This window comes from Lutjanus erythropterus, chromosome 14 (assembly GCF_056507025.1).
Source record: "Lutjanus erythropterus isolate fLutEry1 chromosome 14, fLutEry1.hap2, whole genome shotgun sequence".
Taxonomy (NCBI): Eukaryota; Metazoa; Chordata; class Actinopteri; order Lutjaniformes; family Lutjanidae; genus Lutjanus; species Lutjanus erythropterus.
Window position 1 is genome coordinate 1184658 of NC_139330.1, and position 17495 is coordinate 1202152.

Here is a 17495-nt window from a genome sequence, read left to right on the forward strand (position 1 = left end):
AGCGGGTGGATGGAGGGAGGGATGGAGGGATGGAGGTGGAGACGGAGCCGCTGGAGGAGAAACGTGCGGCGGCTCACAGACTCATTCACAAAATCTCTGAGTGTGCGTGAGTAAAAATCCACCAGCAGAGTCAGGAGGAGGACAGGGTGTCTAATAATCCACAATCTCAGAATAAGAGGAGCGGATTATTTCCGCTGTGAAATGATCCGGACAGAGACAGCGACAGAAAACAAGAGTTTAATCCCGGAAGATGGTCCAACTTCAGCGGGCAGAGGAGGGGAGAAGCCCCGGGTTCACACCGCAGCATCCCGGCCGGATGACGGGAGAGGAGAGTCCTGATTCCCGGCAGGAGGAGAGCATCCTCCCGCTGCAGCTGGGTGCCTCCACCCGCAGAGACACAGACAAGTGAAGAGACAGACAGGTGGACAGACAGAGAGACACTCTCAGCTGATCAGGAAACTGGACTTTAGACTGCTGATGGACGGAGACCCTCCCGGACCGCCGAGTCTCATCACTGTGATGTTTTCTCGCTCGTTTTCGGGGCTGACGAGCAGAAGCGTCAAGTTAACACAGAACACATCATTACGGAGCGTTTCCGCTATTTGACCTTCAGAATAAAAGCCTTTGAGCTGCTGTAGTCAGGACTAGATGAGATTACTTTACAACCCTGTTTCGTACAGGAGACTGTGAGAGCAGATTTGAAGAAACAGAAATCTCTGACTAACACTCAGCGTGAGATTAATACTTTGTACTTTTACATTTTTTAACACCAGTGCTTTTACTTTCCATCAAAACTAATTTTATTCTTTTAAGATTGCCACACTGAAGACATAATCAAAATGTAACCATCCTTGACACTGTAATTACACATTTTTCCACACGTCATCTACCTAACCTTGGTTGTATTACTGCTTTGTCTCACGAGGCTCGACATTCCCACTGGAGCGCCCCGCACCACCTCAGTGTCAACATCCAATAACAATCCAGGAAAGAGATTCACAGTCAGCGACTGGTGGAACACAACTAAGTACACTGAGGCCTACTCAGGTACTGTGCTTTGTGATCTGTTCTCAAGAAATGAACACATCAGCTGTCACAGCACCTTTTTTGTTTTTTGTGTGTCATTTATCACTATTACTCTGACCTGTTGCATGTAGATGACGTATCGTTTCATGTGCAAATATTATAGAGAAAAACATATCAGGTGACAGAGTGTGTCATGGAGAAAGTCCATGTGTACGCAAGACTTTCATCCTGGAGACTGGAGTTCGAGTTCTGTGTGAAATCAAAGGTCAGTGTTGACTAAAGGCTATTTTAACTTCAGTGCAAACTTACATAAACAAGGTCTATACATTTCTCCTCTGAACTTGGTTTAATTGAAATAACTGCTCGAATGATCAAAATCAAATAATTAAAATTATTAAATACTCTGATCGGCCACAACAATAAAACCACTGACAGATGATCTGATTTTCTGATGATACTTATGTATTTTTACTTGAGTTCACATTTGAATGGACTATTTTTTTTACACTGTTGTATCTTAAAACAGTCTTATATTTCATTTATATATTCCTGTCCAACATACTGAAACAATTTGAACTTATTTCTGATATAATTGTCACAGGGGCCATGAAATTCCGGGTTTTATTCTGAAGGTCAAATCTCCACACTTCCTGTCTTACTGTGTTGAACTGTCACGCGCTTGTGGCAGCTCGGAATCGGGAGGTAACCATGACGCACGGAGAGAAAACACCCCGGCTCCGCTGGAGAGGACGCACGACCGCAAAGGATCGTGGGACTTTGTGTTTTTTTTCTTCTGTTCATGATCATTCGTGTTTTTTTGTTTTTTTTTTTAATCAGCGAAGAAGCGAGAGAGGAATAAAAAAAACTACAAATACCAGCAGCTGTGGAGGAGGAGGAGGAGGAGGAGGAGGAGGAGGAGGAGGAGGAGGAGGAGGAGGAGGAGGAGGAGGAGGAGGAGGAGGAGGAGGAGGAGGAGGAGGAGGAGGAGGAGGAGGAGGAGGAGGAGCTGTCCGCGGTGCTGAAGTGAGGAGAAGAGCTGAGTAGAGAAACTGCAGGGGAGAAAGTTAGTTTTATTTTTTAGAAAACATTTAATGACAAATCAATTTATTGTGTTGCATTAAAATGCAAAAAGCAACACAAAACATAAATAATAAAAAAATAAATAATAGACATCAGAAGAAAAGAACAAAAGGAGACGAGGATATTAACCAAAAGAACACAGACTAGTTCCAAAAAGTGTTCATGAATTAAACAAAACAATTAAAGCAACAAAAATAAGTTTTTATCATATATTTTATTTTCATATCTATCGTTATGTCAGGAGGAAAAATGATTATTAAGGTTAGATTTTCCACCAGTGACTGCAGACTGATGACTCATTAAAAACGGTTGGAGCTGTCGGCCCCTGACCCTCAGGGGCCACAACGATAAATATAACTACGAAACTAAAAATAAGAGGAGTCACGATGTGTGTGACCTGTAAACAGAGTGAGACAGGAGGTCACACACACACACACACACACACACACACACACACACACACACACACACACACACACACACACACACACACACACACACACACAACCTGGACTCCATTTTCCTTCTTTTTGTGTCTCAGTGACTGACTGGAACAAGTTTTTTGGTCCAAACTGCTTAACTCACCTGAAAAAACACCTGAGTGCTGTTTATGATGGGATGTATAATGTGTGTGTTTAGGTGTATATGTAACCTGTCAGGGGATGTTGAGACAGTCTGGAGGGATCGAGACGGAGGTTCGGAGTAAACACACACACACACACACACACACACACACACACACACACACACACACACACACACGTGTGTAATTATAGCAGATATATGAGTGTTTACCTCTGTGCTCCATGACAACCACACACACACACACACACACACACACACACACACACACACACACACACACACACACACACACACACACACACACACATCAGTCTGCAGATGGAAACAGCTGCTGCAACAAAACCAGAGCAGGTCACTGTGACCTGCTGGATGGATATCAAGGTGAAACGTTTCAGAGATTAGACACAGCCGACACAGGAATTAGACTTATTCTTTTGCACACAGGAATGAATGAACTCAGCGTCTGTGTCTTGACCTTAAAAATACTTTTATGATGATAATGATTCTTAACTCAAGGTTCGATTAATTTCTCCAGGAGCTTTCAGACACATCATGTGGCATTTATCAGTGGTGTATTGGAAAAACAAAACAGCTGACTTGACATCTTTCTGTATTTAGTTTCTTGTGAAGGAATTTATAATGCTAGCTTTCCAAAAATGCTGTGACTTGGTGCACAAAGTATTTGGGATCTCAATTATCTGCAATCTGCTGTTCATCTAGCGCCATCTTGTGTCCAAATTACAGGAAGACACTGAGTGGTCAACTATGGATTGAACAAAGAAGTCTGGAAGGTACAGTTTTATGTTTTATGTGTCCACTCAGTCTTTTGTGATTCAGAAAATACTTCTATTGTGTGTTTACTGTCTCAAATGTGGGCCTATTCAGGATAAAATAAAGACACAATGAAGAAAAACAGCCTCAATGTACCAAGCTGTCTTTGTAATATAAATCAGACTACAGGTTACTGAGAAACCCTTGTTTCAAAGCCACAGATGTGATCAATTTTAGGCTTGAAAGAAAATCATTTTCATTGTACAGCAGCAGAATAAAGAAATGTGTTTTCAGCCATCAAAGCCTTAAAACTAAACAGTACAAAAAGTGTATGCAGTAAGACATTTACAGACTCAACATGTGCTAATGGATGAAGTTTTAAGATTACTGGTATTAATGTGTTTTTTGCCTAATAGATAATCCTTCCTACCAGGAGGTGGCAAGGAGTCAAAATGGCCCTGAATCAAGGATCCTGCCAAGAAATATAAAGTTGATCTATAAGTATGCATCACTGTTGCTTCTCGGGCTAATTTTCCCCCCTTAACTTTATCTCAAAAATATATTTTAAACTAATGATTTAATGGAGAAGATCTCAAAATGCAGCCAGCACGAAGTGTCCAGTTTGGGAACCTCAGAATTGCTTATTATAAAGACAAGGGCTCAGGAGACTGATATAACTAACTTCTATAGATATGTATATACTATAGACTCATATTTTGCTTCAGGTTTGACACTTACACAAATAGTTTAAATACGTCAGCTTTTTTGCTCACTTCAGACTTCAGACTGATTTACATGAGTTCATTTTCTCCCAACTTGTACAATATAACCAGCAGACAAAGAGTCTACAGTGTGGTCGTGTTTAATTAAACACTCTCTGCATGGAGTTTGTAATCCTGACAAATCCCTGCTCCCTGCAGTGTAACTAACACACACACAGTCATACTCACACACATGCACACACACACACACTTTGGGTCATTTGGTTTTGGGGTCTGATGAGGTTTGAGGCTTTGTGACGTCAGCAGGGAACAAACGGTCTGAAATAAATCATCAGACTGCCCAAAGCTGATTTGATTATCTGATATCTGAGATTTCTGCCTCCACCAAAATACAATAGAGGAGGATGGACTTCAGTTTGTTCTGCTCAAAACATTAAACATTTACATTTGATCTTTCCAAAAATAATGTCCCAGTAACTCTGGATTAGACTTGGACAGACCTAACTTTGGATTTAAAAAAAAAAAAAAAAATCTATTTACTGTACAGTCTCCATATGTGGGCATAAAAAAGACTGAATGATGAAAAGATAAAAAAGAGTCCACAAGAAGATCTTTCTAAAAAATGGACATTGTTGCTGAGTTTTTGCTTCTTTGAGCATCACAAACCAAATTCAACTTTGAGATCATAAGAACCTCCTCTACATTTGGGCAAAAGAAGCCAAACCACTGAACACCGTCGAAATGGTGTCACACTGCTGTCTTTTCCCCCAAATCTTTTTGTTGAACAGCTGAAAGGCATGTTGGACAGAGGAGGGGTGGTAGGGGCCACATTCACAGATCTGAAAAAGGCATTTGATACATAATATATCAGAAAATACTACTGATTGGGTAGCATCATGTTTGAACAACAGACAACACTGTACAATAATTCAGGAGAAAGAAATGAGCATTTTTAGAGCAATCTGACAGTGGATCAGGGTTCAATCTTAGGTCCCCTATTATGTAATATTTATATTAATAATTTACCATCCATCTAGATAGCAACAACTCTGAAATTATTGTATAAGGACAGGATGTTCAATGTGTTAGTTACAGTAGGTGTGATTGTTAATAGTAATGTAACCTTTAAAAAATGGGCAGTGTCTTATACTGATGAGCTGTCTTTCTTTCTAGCAGTGGTAGCATTGCTGAGGGTGTGGCCTATGGGAATTTATTTTTTGTTATTCTACAGTTGTTGTGTTGGGTTGGTTGTTTTGTTTCAGTTTTTTCGATGGTATTCTGTTTTACTGTGACAGATCTTTTATCTCTGTAAACTGCTTCAATGGTGGCTTCTGCCTACGGACTACAGATGAAGATGATCTTTTATCCATATCTGGCACAATACATGTACTGTCCCTGTGAAATGTACCATGAATAAATAAATAAATAAATGAATAAGTAATTAAATAATTGAACGTGAACTGTACTTGGTTGCAATGACTGAATTTGGTTGGTACACTTAAAAGTACCAAAAACATAGGGATTAACAATAACTGCATGTACAACCACTGAGAGATCAGGTTTGTACTAACTAACAGCTGTGTTCTCCTGCAGAGAACACAGATATACTGAGGAACCAGACTTGTCAGACCTGAACCCAAATCCAGGATAAAGAGGTTCAGTGAATGTGGCGTTGAAGGTGTGGAGGTGGATCAGTTTGTCAGAGGAGACGCTATAGAAGGACAGAGAGCCAGCAGGACAGTCCACATACACTGCTACTCTGTGAGAGACAGAGGAGGAGGAGGAGGAAGAGGAGGAGGAGGAGGAGGAGGGGGAGGAGGAGGAGGAGGAGGAGGAGGAGGAGGAGGAGGAGGAGGAGGAGGAGGAGGAGGAGGAGGAGGAGGAGGAGGGGGAGGATACTGCTGTGTTATTGTGCCAGACAATGTAACGATCATTGGAGCAGGTGAGACTCCAGGACTGATCAGTCCTTCCAAACACACAGTCATCAGTGTTTCCTCTCCTTCTGATTCCTCTGTAACTCACTGATGTATAAACCAGTTCTGTCCACTCGACCTCCCAGTAACAGCGACCAGTCAGAGCATCTCTACACAGCAGCTGAGGAAAGAAGTCAAATCTGTCTGGATGACCAGGATATGACTGAATCCCCTCCCCACAAGCCACCTTCCTGTTGTTGTCAGACAGTTTGATGTTTCTGTTTACTGTGTTTGTGTCGACTGTGAGTTCACAGGAATCTGATGGAGAGAAGAAGAAAGAATACAGCTGCAGTTATTCATCTTCTCAGTTTGATAATGACATCAGAGATTTGCATTAGGGATGCACCTGAACACATTATTCAGGAAAACGTCAACTGATATTTCTTCTATCCAACGTTGATGAAAATATATATCCAAATACATCCTAAATGTAATGCAGAAACATTAAGGGTACTAATTTATATTTTTCATCGAAGAACACTTTAACACTAGTACTTTATAATATTATTATATTATAATGTCAGAACATTAACATATCAATAAACCTTAATGTAGCATCATTGTAATTTAATTTATTTTTCCCCTGAGGGATATAATTTCTATCTTTAAAGTAAAGAGTTTCTACTTTCAAGCTTTTGATTAATAAAACATATTTTTAGTTTTTTACTGTTCAATGCCCCCCAGTTAAAGGGGTGGTGGCGGTGGGGTTAAGTTAAAAAAAGAGAGAAGAGAGAGAGAGAGATGAAAAGACCAGTATGAGGATGTGGTCATATATTTCATAATTAATATGACAACATTAAATCAACTTAATGCTTTGAGGGTTAGGGTCATAACATTTGCAGTGGCAATAAATATGGGGTTAGAATTTACAACACCTCCCCATTTTAACATAACTTCCAGTATAAACCACATCCAGGTCTGGTCTTCTATTCAAACACAGATACTGAGACAGATCATTTTGTTAGTTGAATAGATACAGATACAGATACAGATAATGTCTTTTACGAGGACGTCTAATTTGAATGAGTGACGTAACAATTTGAAGATGGTTGAAAGTCTTTGTCGTCATGAATCCAATTAAAAACAAACTTACATTTCCTCAGACCTGGTCTCAACCACTGGATTCCACTGGGCTCTGTCCTGAGAGGAGGAGACGAGTCAGACCAGCACGTCTTCTCTCAATATGCAAACACAGACGTCACATCGTTCTCATACACACAAGATTTTATTCTCTACAAATGTGCTTACATGTTCACGTGGCACTTATTGTTAATCAGCTGATATTTGCTGGTTTATGATATATTATTATCAGTATCATAAAGTATCATACATTTATGTGAATTGCTGTCGACTAACTGTTCATCTGTGGGTTTAGTAGAATTATTAGAAAGTATCTAGAGAAGAAAGGACTCCTGCTATCCCTTCAAGAAACAGTCATATATTTACTTCAGTCAAACAGAGTCTTCAGCTCAGACAGGCTTCAGTCAAGGACTACTACTACTACTACTACTTCATCTGCCCCCAGGAACGCTGCACCTATATTAATTAACCCTTGTTGTTCACATCCCGCCTGCTGTCAACACTGGTTCACTGAGTCGGTGTTTATCAGCTCTGGTACCTGCATGTCAGCTTGGTGTGTCAGAGTCATGTGAGTCAGGCTGATAATGTGACAGAGAAAAACTTCCCAGCTACACCTTCTCTATAAGACTGATTTTCTGCAGCTGCAACAGGACTCTTTATACCTGAGAGTGTCCAGTCTCCAGTGTGGATCCTTCAGACCAGCATGAAGCAGCTTCACTCCTGAGTCTCCTGGATGATTGTAGCTCAGGTCCAGCTCTCTCAGATGGGAGGGATTTGACCTCAGAGCTGAGACCAGAGAAGAACAGCCTTCCTCTGTGATCAGACAGCCTGACAGACTGCAAACAGAGAAAAATGACACACATCATGTAATCTGAGGGTACTGGGAGGGTCTTCATGACAATAAGCAATTTGGATCTGTGCCAAAAAAAAACAAACAAAAACAAAACATGACTGGAACATCCCTAAAGGAAACAGTGATCAGTTGAACAGGTTGATGAATCCTGACCTGAGATTTTCCAGTACACAGTGTGGGCTCTTGAGACCAGCAGACAGAAGCTTGACCCCTGAATCCTGCAGGTTGTTGTTGCTCAGATCCAGCTTTCTCAAACTGTAGGACTGAGAGCTGAGAACCGAGGACAGAGCTTCACAGCTTCTCTGTGAGAGGTTACAGCCACTCAGCCTGGAGATACAAAGGAAAATAATAGTGGTAAGATTTTTTCTTTGCTGATGAAAACATAGCAGACCGTTTAAATAAAACACTGTGGAAAATAAACCCAACTATCTGTGTACTCACAGAGCTTTGTTGGAGGCTTTGACCACTGGCAGCAGCCTCAGAAGAGCCTCCTCTGAAGCAGAGAAGTTCTTCAGGTCAAACACGTCCAGATCTTTTTCTGATGACAGTAAGATGAAGACCAGAGCTGACCACTGAGCAGGAGACAGTTCATCTGTGGACAGACGTCCTGAACTCAGGTACTGTTGGATCTCCTCCACTAGAGAACCATCATTCAGTTCCTTCAGACAGTGGAACAGATTGATGCTTCTCTCTGGAGACAGATTCTCACTGATCTTCTTCTTGATGTACTCAGCTGTTTCCTGATTGGTCTGTGAGCTTTTTTCTGTCTGTGTCAGCAAACCATGTAGGAGGATCTGATTGGTCTGCAGTGAAAGACCCAAGAGAAACCGGAGGAACAAGTCCAGGTGTCCATTTGGACTCTGTAAGGTCTTGTCCACAGCACTCTGGAAGAAGTGTGTCTCTGCAGATTCGTCTTGTCTTGTTTCAGATTTCTGGGATGTTGTTTGTTCTTCTGACAGCAGATTGACTCCAGAGTTGATGAATGTCAGATGGACATGAAGAGCAGCCAGAAACTCCTGAACACTCAGATGGACGAAGCAGAACACCTTGTCCTGGTACAGTCCACTCTCCTCTTTAAAGATCTCTGTGAACACTCCTGAGTACACTGAGGCTGCTCTGATATCGATGCCACACTCTGTCAGGTCTGATTCATAGAAGATCAGGTTTCCTTTCTGCAGCTGATCAAAAGCCAGTTTTCCCAGAGACTCAATCATCTTCCTGCTCTCTGGACTCCAGTGTGGATCCGTCTCAGATCCTCCATCATACTTGACGTTCTTCAGTTTGGACTGAACCACCAGGAAGTGGATGTACATCTCAGTCAGGGTCTTGGGCAGCTCTCCTCCCTCTCTGGTCTTCAACACGTCCTCCAGAACTGTAGCAGTGATCCAGCAGAAGACTGGGATGTGACACATGATGTGGAGGCTTCGTGATGTCTTGATGTGGGAGATGATTCTGCTGGTCTGCTTCTTGTCTCTGAATCTCTTCCTGAAGTACTCCTCCTTCTGTGGGTCAGTGAACCCTCTGACCTCTGTCACCATGTCAACACAGTCAGGAGGGATCTGATTGGCTGCTGCAGGTCGTGTGGTTATCCAGAGGCGAGCAGAGGGAAGCAGTTTCCCCCTGATGAGGTTTGTCAGCAGCACATCCACTGAGGTGGACTCTGTAACATCAGTCAGGATCTCATTGTTGTGGAAGTCCAGAGGAAGTCGACACTCATCCAGACCATCAAAGATGAACACAACCTGGAACTCTTCAAACCTGCAGATTCCTGCTTCTTTGGTTTCAGTGAAGAAGAGATGAACAAGTTCCACCAAGCTGAACTTTTCTTCTTTCAGCACATTCAGCTCTCTGAAAGTGAATGGAAACATGAACTGTATGTCCTGGTTGGTTTTGTCTTCAGTCCAGTCCAGAGTGAACTTCTGTGTTAAGACTGTTTTCCCGATGCCAGCCACTCCCTTTGTCATCACTGTTCTGATTGGTCCATCTCTTCCTTGTAAGGGTTTAAAGATGTCTTTATGTCTGATTGTTGTTTCTGGTCTGTGTGGTTTCCTGGATGCTGTTTCAATCTGTCTGACCTCATGTTCATCATTGACCTCTGAAGCCCCTCCCTCTGTGATGTAGAGCTCTGTGTAGATCTCATTCAGAGGGGTTGAGTTTCCTGCTTTAGCGATCCCCTCAAACACAAACTGAAACTTCTCCTTCAGGTTTGATTTAAGTTTATGCTGGAAACAAACTGGAACAGGATATTCTGAATGAAAACACAACAAGAAAATAGTTAAACATTTAATTTCCTCAAACAATGAGTGCATTTAATGATCAGTGGGAAGGATTTAGTGGCGTCTACTGTGGTGGTGAGCTTGCAGATTCCAATTGTGTAGGAGAATCTATGGTCACCACCAAACTCATGAAAAACACAGAAGGCCCTTTCTAGAGACAGTGTTTGCTTTGTCCATCCTGGGTTACTGCTGAAACATGGTGGTGCAACATGGCAACCTCTGTAGAAGAGGTTGCTGGCCCTCCATAGATATAAAGGGCTCTTTCTGAGGTAACACAACAATTTTTATATTCAGGTTATTATGCACTAATGAAAACATACTTATCAACATAATGGATGTTGGATAGTTACAAATGAAATCCCTACAACCTACTGTCCTACAACTGCTTAGTGCCTGTCCTGTCATCCCCTGAACCCATCGTGTCTTCATCATCACAGGAGTCAGAGTCCTGATCAGAACCGCTGTAAATCACTTCTGCATTGTAATTATTCCCTGACATAAAGTTTGCCTCCATCCATCTTGGAAAGCTGTGTTCCAGTCCAGGTAGAGTCAACTAACAGGATCACTGACGGAACTAACTAAGCTAATAGCAGCTATGTGTCAGTTAACTGACTTAAGAGTTACAAGAGGAAAGGTCTGTGTTGCACCTGATCTGCTGATACTTTTCTTCCAGGTCTAACAGAAAGCTGCAGCACCTGAATGAATGGAGAGTTTTTTTCACCTAATAGACTAATCAAAACCTGCGACTAAGACTCTTCTCACCGAATAATGATTTAGTTGACGATTAGGAGGAAGCCCTATGACATACTTATGAAGATTATATTCATAACCATATCATATCCATTCCTGCCATAGTCTGACAATAAAACCCCGTAAATGTAACACACCGGACCTTCATCATACCCCCCCTTCTTTTGAGACATTAGCAAATATCTCATTTATCCTGCATGTTGAATCTTACTGCTCTGCAGACGGTCAGCCAGCTCCTCCTGCTTCATTCTCCTCAGGAAATGAAGTGTGATCTCCAGAAATGCCTCTCTGCTGCTCCTCCTCTGCTCTTTCTCCTCAGTGTCCAATACCACGTCAGCCTCCCTGTGACCCTCTAAGCATTCTGGGTAATCTGAACTCAGAACACTCTGAAAGTTCTTCAGCTCGTTCTTCACAAAACTGACAATGTTCTCCTCCAGTTGCTGGAACAGAATATTAAGGACACCATCACTCTGAAATCTGTGCAGCATAGAGATTGTTGTGAACAGGCTAGACGTAAAAATCATTGTTATACATGTACAGACCATAAATATGGAGCCCAGGTCTGTTTGATGCTGCTGGGCAGACTGATCACTGTGGAGGATTGTAAAGAATTAGTTCACAATATTTCCTCTGCATATTTAAATGATGTTACGAGTCTCTATGGTGGCTTTTCACAACAGATCGAAACACTTTTGATTTCAGACGTGGTCGGATAAGATCATCATATAATGCATCTTTCTAGCATAACCCAACTCTTACTGTTAGTTACAGCTTACATCTGATAATCAGACTGTGGTCGTCCTTTGAAATCTATGATATCGTTCTTTGACCGGTCACTCCTGAAGGACAGACAGCTCTCAGGAGAGTCTGGTCTCTGCTGCTGGACCCTGAAACAAATACATTGCAGATAAATGTTTAAGTTGGATAAAACTGAAGAAAAATATGTCTGAACACAGGGTGCAATAAAACAGAATTATTTGGGCAGTTGCGGTAAAACACCTTCCAGCAGGAATACATTGTTTTTTCACAGTGGTAAGAAAAGAACAAGGAAGTGAACCTGAAATCAATGATATCGTTCTTTGACTGGTCACTACTGAAGGACAGACAGCTCTCAGGAGAGTCTGGTCTCTGCTGCTGGACCCTGAAACACAAACAGCACGGATAAATGTTAATGTCAGATAGAAAAAAATGTCTTTTAACACAAATTGAAATAAACATATTTTCACTTTGGCAGTCGTAGTAAACGGCTATCCTATAGGAATATGTTGTTTATTCTCTGAGGTAAGAAAAACTCCGTACAGTTACAGCCCTGATCAAAGTGCTGAAGTCTGACATGGACAAGAGTCATGAACATCTCACCTCTGAGTTTTGGTCTGGTTGTCATGTTCTCCACACAGAGTGGTTCCAGAGGGAGGGGCTCCCTCCTCTTTGTCCTCACATGGATTCATTGCAGAACCAACACCTTTAAGATAAACACAAGAATCTGCTGGCAGAGCTTACACTTTATTTCTGATTATTCTTTTCAGTCACGTGACAAACATACAGAAGTCTGCCTGGAAATGTTATTTGCACTTTGAGCTGCAGTATCATATCTCAGAAATTACAATCACAATGTTCTTTGGTCTTTCAGGAGGAGGATAGACTTCATGTGGCTTCTTCTTTGCCTTTTTTGGGGATAACATGACTTTTCACTTCTATTTGAGTGACTTTGAAAAGCTTTTCCTCTTTTACTATATCCAGTCAGAAGTTAGTCCAATAATCCAAAACTGATCAGGTTACCTTGGCAGCAGCTGCTGAATTCACATCCACATCCACTTCCAGAGGCGTTCTACCTTCATCTGTGGAGAAAACACAGAGAGCAGAGCTGAAGGCATCAGTCTGATCATTGATCAGCACTGAAAACTGAAAATTCAGCATCTATCCTTTGTAGAATTTCTCTGGGAAAAATGCCAAACATCATGACTCTGTCAGCATCTTTCAGTGTCAGTTGAATCCATTTGTCTTGTTAAGTCCATGTAATACTCATCAGTTCAATTTTCAGTTTTCCACAAAAAAAGAAAAGAAAAGACAAAAGAAAACTGGAAAATTTGTATTTTCTAAAATTCTATTTTGTTCCTCGGATCATTGTATAATAAAGATTTTGGAGTCGTTCTTCTGATTTTCTATTTTTGAAATGCTGGATGAATAAATAAAAAACCCTGATAAATAGAAAATTGGAGTGGAAGTCTTTCTGTTGATGTCTTGGGCTGCCTGAGAAGGCTGGTCTGAAGCACGGTCTAAACTTAACGCCTGATTGGCTGACGGGAGACACTTGTCTCTCCTGTTGTCACACCTGCATTCAAGGTTCATATCCTGTCCTCTGTTGGACGCGAGTCTTGCTGGTTTTCTGATCTAATGCACATCTGGGGGAAGAGTGAAGAAGACTCTGTAAGTATGTATACATGCACAGGATATTCCAGTTGCTGCACTTCATGTAAGGTTGTACAATAAATTAAAGTGATCTATTTCAGAATATTTATTATATTTCTGATGTGTTCCTCTGTGTGATGCTGCAGCTGGGATTTTCTATACTGCTGGGCAGGTTGTGAATTTCACCTGAGGATCAAATGTATCTAAAGTTTATCTCAACCCTTTAATAACTACTACTATTCATTCTTTTTATTATTTATTTGAATCTGCTAAGTAACTAAGTTATCAGATAGTTACGTAAAAAGTGCAATACAGAAGCAGAATGTGGAAATACTCACATAAAGTATTAGTACTTATACTTAAGTACAGTACTTGATTAAATGTTACTTTCCACCATTGAGGACTTTTACTTGTAGTGTGGTATTAGTACTTTTACTTGAGTAAATACTCTAAATTCTTCTTTCACCACTTACTTGTTACGGACGCTTTGAACACGGACATTTAAATGGAGGAAAACTTCCTGCTGTTGTTTCTAGATGACCTTTTTTAGGGTGAACTCTTTCTACTGGAACCAAACGATATATTGTAGTATATATACGTATATATATATATATATACATATATGTAGATAGATATATGCTAGTTAAGTTTCGTTTGTAAGTACACAAGGTCGTTTTTCGTAAGTTTTTTTTTTTTTTTTTTTTTTTTGCGGTTTATGTTTAATGCTTTATCACACATAGTTTTAGCTTAGTTTTAGTTCCCTATAGAAACTTTGACTCAAAAGTCAAAATGTCGTTTTCAAACCTTCAGATGAAGAGAAGCGGAAGCTGCGACCCGTCGAAGCACAAAGTGAAACTAAACCGCAAACAGGAAATAAACAAAGACGCAGGAAGAGTTTCAAAATAAGTGTGAAGACTTCCCTCTCAATATTTTACTGTTATGCTTATACACACACATAAATGCAGATATTTTAAGGCTGAATCCAGACTGAACCATTGGAAGAATGAGCTGAAACTCTTCACTGACAGGAAAGCTCTTCAGTCGTTTTCATTACGTTTAAGTTAATTTAAGATTCTGTCACAGTAACATATGTATTTTAATATGAGCTGCGGTGACTGTTAACTGGTTTAACTGGTTTAACAATGATTATATTTATATGCTCATTAAATGTTATCAAGTTGTTACTGCCTTCAGATTTAGTTGCTAATAGTTAGTCATTGATATCAGAGGAGAACATTCTTATAATGTTGTGGATGAGAATGATGAGTAATATCAGATCTAATGCAGATCTCTTCTGTATGATGAGTGCTACTTGTCATGGAGGATTTGTCGTCCCCTGGTGTCACAAACATAAAGTGCATCCTGTCATTTAAGTGACAGATAACTGAGGCTGTTGTCAGAGCTGGGAAATCATCCAAAACTCGAATACTTGATGTTTGTTTGATGTACATTATGAACATATTCAGTGTTTCTTATGGCCATTTTGAAGTCAGCATCTGTGAGTGAATTTATTTTCTCTCTCTCTATTTTTTACTGTGCTCAAAAGGATCCTCCATGACATTTCAAACACTAGCAATAATAAATAAATCGCAATATGGCTTTCTGCAATTCTCAAATCGCAGGAGGTGCAATATTTGTTAAAGGTAAAATGTGTGTCAAAAAACTTTTAAATGAATGAATGTGGTGAGGCAGAGACGTCCTGTCCTACACATCAGATTCTACAGAAAAACACACATCTTCATTTGGTTTAAATTCCTGCAAAAAGAAAAACAAACAAAATCATCACATCAGTCATTTAAAAATGTTTTTCAATCAAAATAAGAATAATGATGTAAAAAGTATCATTACCTCTAATACTGCGACTGCAATATCATTCAAAACAATCGCAATTCAATTTATTGTTTTGATTGTTCAGCCTTAATATGTACTGACAAAAATAATAGAAATTAAATATACAGGAAATGTTTTCAGTTTTAATCTTTGTCAGTTTGGTCAGATTTATCAGCACAACAAGCATGAGGAGGTGTCGTGTATCTGGCAAACCAACTGTGCAAACTAACTGAAACTTCACTGAAAACAAAAATTGAAATTAAATAAAAATAAAAACTAATAAAAATTACAAAACTGTAATAAATCACACACGAGAGAGTCCGTTTGGTTCATTTTAAAAGCATTTTAATGGCTTTTTGCACATATGTAACAGAGATGGGGAGAAGTCTACGGGTGCAGATCCAACTAGCAGTGACCCCTGGTCCACATCACACTGAATACCTCACCTACAAACCCCAAACCCCGCCCACCCAAACCCAGCCCCACCCACCCACCCCCATCGTGGCATTGTTGATTGTGCAATATGAAGAAATATCTTGTTACTATGGTTACAGTGACAGAGGAATGCACACTATATTTATCAAATTGCCAGAGAATGTAGCAAAAAGAAAAAAAAAAACAGGAATCATTTCAGAACCAATCACAGAGTGAAGAGATTTACTCAGTTACTTCCACCAACATAAAGCCCGAGCCTGACCCAACCAACCCCACCACCAGCTGTGGAAAATCAAACGCACCCACCTTTTTACACTTTGGGGCTCATTCCTGCTCGTTTGCTTCCACTTTTCCTGGTAGGTACGAAAGTTCATTAATGACAAAATCGCAAACGCGCACAAAACAAATTTAAGCTTCAATCAAGAGCAAAGATTGGATTTACAGTTTGGTTTGAAATCTAAACTCACCTTTTCTGCAAAATGTAGAAACATGCTTTCATAGAATACGTCAGCATCAGTCTGCTCAGAGGAAACCAGCTTGTTTTGAAACTCACTGATATTTTGGTGTTAGTAAGTGCTATTTTTGAATTGTTGCTGTGTGAGGTTCTTCTCCACAGTCAGTGTATTACCTTCAGTAGGTGGCGGTCGACACGTCCTCAGTTTGGAGAAGCAGCAGGAGTACTGGTGTAGGAAGCTGAGCAATCTGCCGCTGTGGACACAGTCAGCAGCAACATGCACTTTAGACACCTGAAAAATCAATATCAGTTTAAGTATATGCAATATTTAGAATACTTTCATCTCTGTACTCTGCTGCCAGGCAGCCTTTTCTGATGAGAAGCCACTGTTACACAAGTCAAATTTCGCCCTCTCCAAACCAACCAAACTCCACTGACAAAATCAGTAATTTTACCTCACAGAACACAGGAGTTGTTGGTCTGCTGCTGTCTGCATTGGTTAGTTTGTTTGTGCTACTGTGTGACTTTAGTGAATCTGAACTAACTTTTTAAGACACTGAAATCACACAATAATACAAACAAACTTACAGATGGAGGCAGCGGCAGACCAGCAACTCCTGTGTTGTGTGACATAAAAATGACTGATTTTGTCAGTGGAGTTTGGTTGGATTAGAGAGAGTGATATTTGGTTTATATAACTGTGGTTTCTCATCAGAACAGTCTGTCTGATAGCAAGGCAAAGTGGAGAAGATATTCTAAATATAGCATACACTTAAACTGATGTAGATTTTTTTAGGTGTCTAAAGTACATGTTGCTGCTGACTCTGTCCACAGTAGTTCGTTGTGTAGCTTCCTACACCAGCAACTCCTGCTGCTTCTCCAAACTTGGGGCGTGTTGCCCTCCATCTACCACAGGTAACACACTGACTGTGGAGAAGAACCTCATACAACCACAGTTCAAATACTCCCAACTAAGTTTTGGCACAGAAGGTTAACTACCAAAACTACAGCATACAAATTTTAAGATAACATGCAAAGTTCCCAAAAACTGTTAAAAGTCAAAATTCTGCCAATAACAATCGTTTTCATGCTTACAGATCTATTTTTGCACACTTGCATATTGATTACGGCTCAAATCTCTTCCGTTAATTTTGTCATTAAGGAACTTTCACAGAAAACAAGTAACAGATTTCACTGTGAGGTCACTGGTGGCAAAAGTCTGAAATCTTTAAAAAGAAAAAATGGAGTGCT

At 40.4% G+C, this 17495-nt stretch overlaps 1 protein-coding gene across 2 annotated transcripts; it reads right to left on the reverse strand.

Moving 5' to 3' along the window:
• Positions 1 to 4708: 4708 nt before the first annotated feature.
• On the reverse strand, positions 4709 to 13537 carry LOC146314998 (NLR family CARD domain-containing protein 3-like). 2 transcript variants are annotated; one of them, XM_084736641.1, is made up of 12 exons: positions 13449 to 13537; positions 12896 to 12954; positions 12476 to 12578; positions 12174 to 12257; positions 11893 to 12003; positions 11659 to 11707; positions 11328 to 11556; positions 8532 to 10338; positions 8244 to 8417; positions 7900 to 8073; positions 7251 to 7297; positions 4709 to 6415 (listed from the first exon to the last, which is right to left on the reverse strand). In XM_084736641.1, exons 3-12 carry the CDS (start codon positions 12562 to 12564, stop codon positions 5751 to 5753), a joined length of 3429 nt encoding a protein of 1142 aa, XP_084592767.1. In that variant the 5' UTR covers positions 12565 to 12578; positions 12896 to 12954; positions 13449 to 13537; the 3' UTR covers positions 4709 to 5750. The 2 variants fall into 2 exon arrangements, with proteins under 2 accessions (XP_084592767.1, XP_084592768.1); XM_084736642.1 differs by lacking the exons at positions 4709 to 6415; positions 7251 to 7297; positions 7900 to 8073; positions 8244 to 8417 and having other exon boundaries at positions 8528 to 10338; positions 13449 to 13533.
• Positions 13538 to 17495: the final 3958 nt, after the last annotated feature.

Excerpts from the sequence above, each read along its gene's own strand:
- LOC146314998 (XM_084736641.1), bottom strand. The coding sequence starts at position 12,564 with ATGAATCCATGTGAGGACAAAGAGGAGGGAGCCCCTCCCTCTGGAACC. Across the intron at positions 11,708-11,892 it reads CCACAGTCTGATTATCAGAT|TGATCAGTCTGCCCAGCAGC; the intron begins GTAAGCTGTAAC and ends AATCCTCCACAG. Across the intron at positions 11,557-11,658 it reads ACCTGGGCTCCATATTTATG|CAACTGGAGGAGAACATTGT; the intron begins GTCTGTACATGT and ends ATTCTGTTCCAG.